This window comes from Otolemur garnettii, unplaced genomic scaffold (genome assembly GCF_000181295.1).
Source record: "Otolemur garnettii isolate 467f Iridium unplaced genomic scaffold, OtoGar3 scaffold00094, whole genome shotgun sequence".
Classification (NCBI taxonomy): Eukaryota; Metazoa; Chordata; class Mammalia; order Primates; family Galagidae; genus Otolemur; species Otolemur garnettii.
In genome coordinates this window covers 7,091,920-7,093,096 of record NW_003852489.1, presented here as the reverse complement: position 1 = coordinate 7,093,096, position 1,177 = coordinate 7,091,920, and the positions used below count along the sequence as shown (strand labels likewise).

At 45.2% G+C, this 1,177-nt stretch overlaps 1 protein-coding gene across 2 annotated transcripts in view; it reads right to left on the bottom strand.

Moving 5' to 3' along the window:
* Nucleotides 1-1,177, bottom strand: part of TADA2A (transcriptional adaptor 2A) — a 70,097-nt gene that overhangs the window by 7,295 nt on the left and 61,625 nt on the right. For both annotated transcript variants that reach the window (XM_003795616.3, XM_023516627.1), the window contains one exon: nt 335-467. In XM_003795616.3, coding sequence (XP_003795664.1) covers nt 335-467 — 133 coding nt within the window. The remainder of the gene's footprint in view (nt 1-334; nt 468-1,177) is intronic.

Sequence of the window (1,177 nt, the reverse complement as noted above, 5' to 3'; positions counted from 1 at the left end):
GACAGCTTGAGGCTCTGTCTCAAAAAAAAAAAAAAAAGAAAAAGAAAAAAAAAAGAAAATCAAACCAGTAGATATGGAGAGGGAGAGAAGGCTCTGGGGGAAATTCAGTCATTTTTACAAATAAGCTCAAGTAGCAAAGTATGATCCTAGGAAGCCAGCTATCACTCTCAAAATCGTCAGTACCACACTGTTTCTTAGTTCCTTCTGAATTCTTCTAGCTACCCAATTATTATTCTGCCATTTAGGATGCCCACAGAGGTGTCCAAAAATACATGTGAAGGCCAAAGCATCCCAGAAGGAGGAGTACCACCATCACGCTGGAGAAACTACTCACATGTCGGCTTGCCGGCGGAGCCACTGTTGGCAAGCACTACTGTCCTGGATATACTGGAGAACTTCAGAGAGCATGGTGCGTTTAAGGCGCTCCTCCTCTCGTGTCTTCTTGAGGTGATCGTATGTTCTAGCACCTAGAGATGAAGAAAATGCCAGGGCCACAGCAATATGCAGAACTGAAGGGGCTCCTAACTGACCAGCAGTTTGTCTGTCTTTAGTTTCCTTTGCAAAGCTGCTTTCATTTATTTTTCCAAGAGCAAAGTACATTTCCTCAAGTCTGAAATCCCCCTTATTTTTATTTATTTTCTTTTTTTCTTTTAGAGACAAAGTCTCATTTTGTCGCCCTCTGTAGCGTGCCATGACATCACAGTTCACACAGCAACTTCCAGCTCTTGGGCTTAGGCGATTCTCTTGCCTCAGCCTCCTGAGTAGCTGGGACTACAGGTGCCCACCACAGCGCCCGGCTATTTTTTTGTTGCAGTTTGGCTGGGGCCAGGTTTGAACCCACCACCTTTGGTATATGGGGCCGGCACCCTACTCACTGAGCCACAGGCGCTGCCCTATTTATTTAATTTCTTTCAGATAAGGTTCCCCCTCTGTTGCCTGAGCTAGAGTACAGCAGCAGCATCATAGCTCACTATACCCTCCAACTCCTGGGCTCAAGCCAATCTTCCCACGTTGGCCTCTCAAAGTGCTAGGATTACAAATGCATGAGCCACCTGGCTCGGTGCCTGGCTGAAATCCCCTTCTTAAGATTAAATGAAATAATTTTATTCTTTTTCTATCTTTAAAAAATTGGGGGTCAGGTGTAATGATCTCAATCACTCAGGAGGCTAAGGCAGGA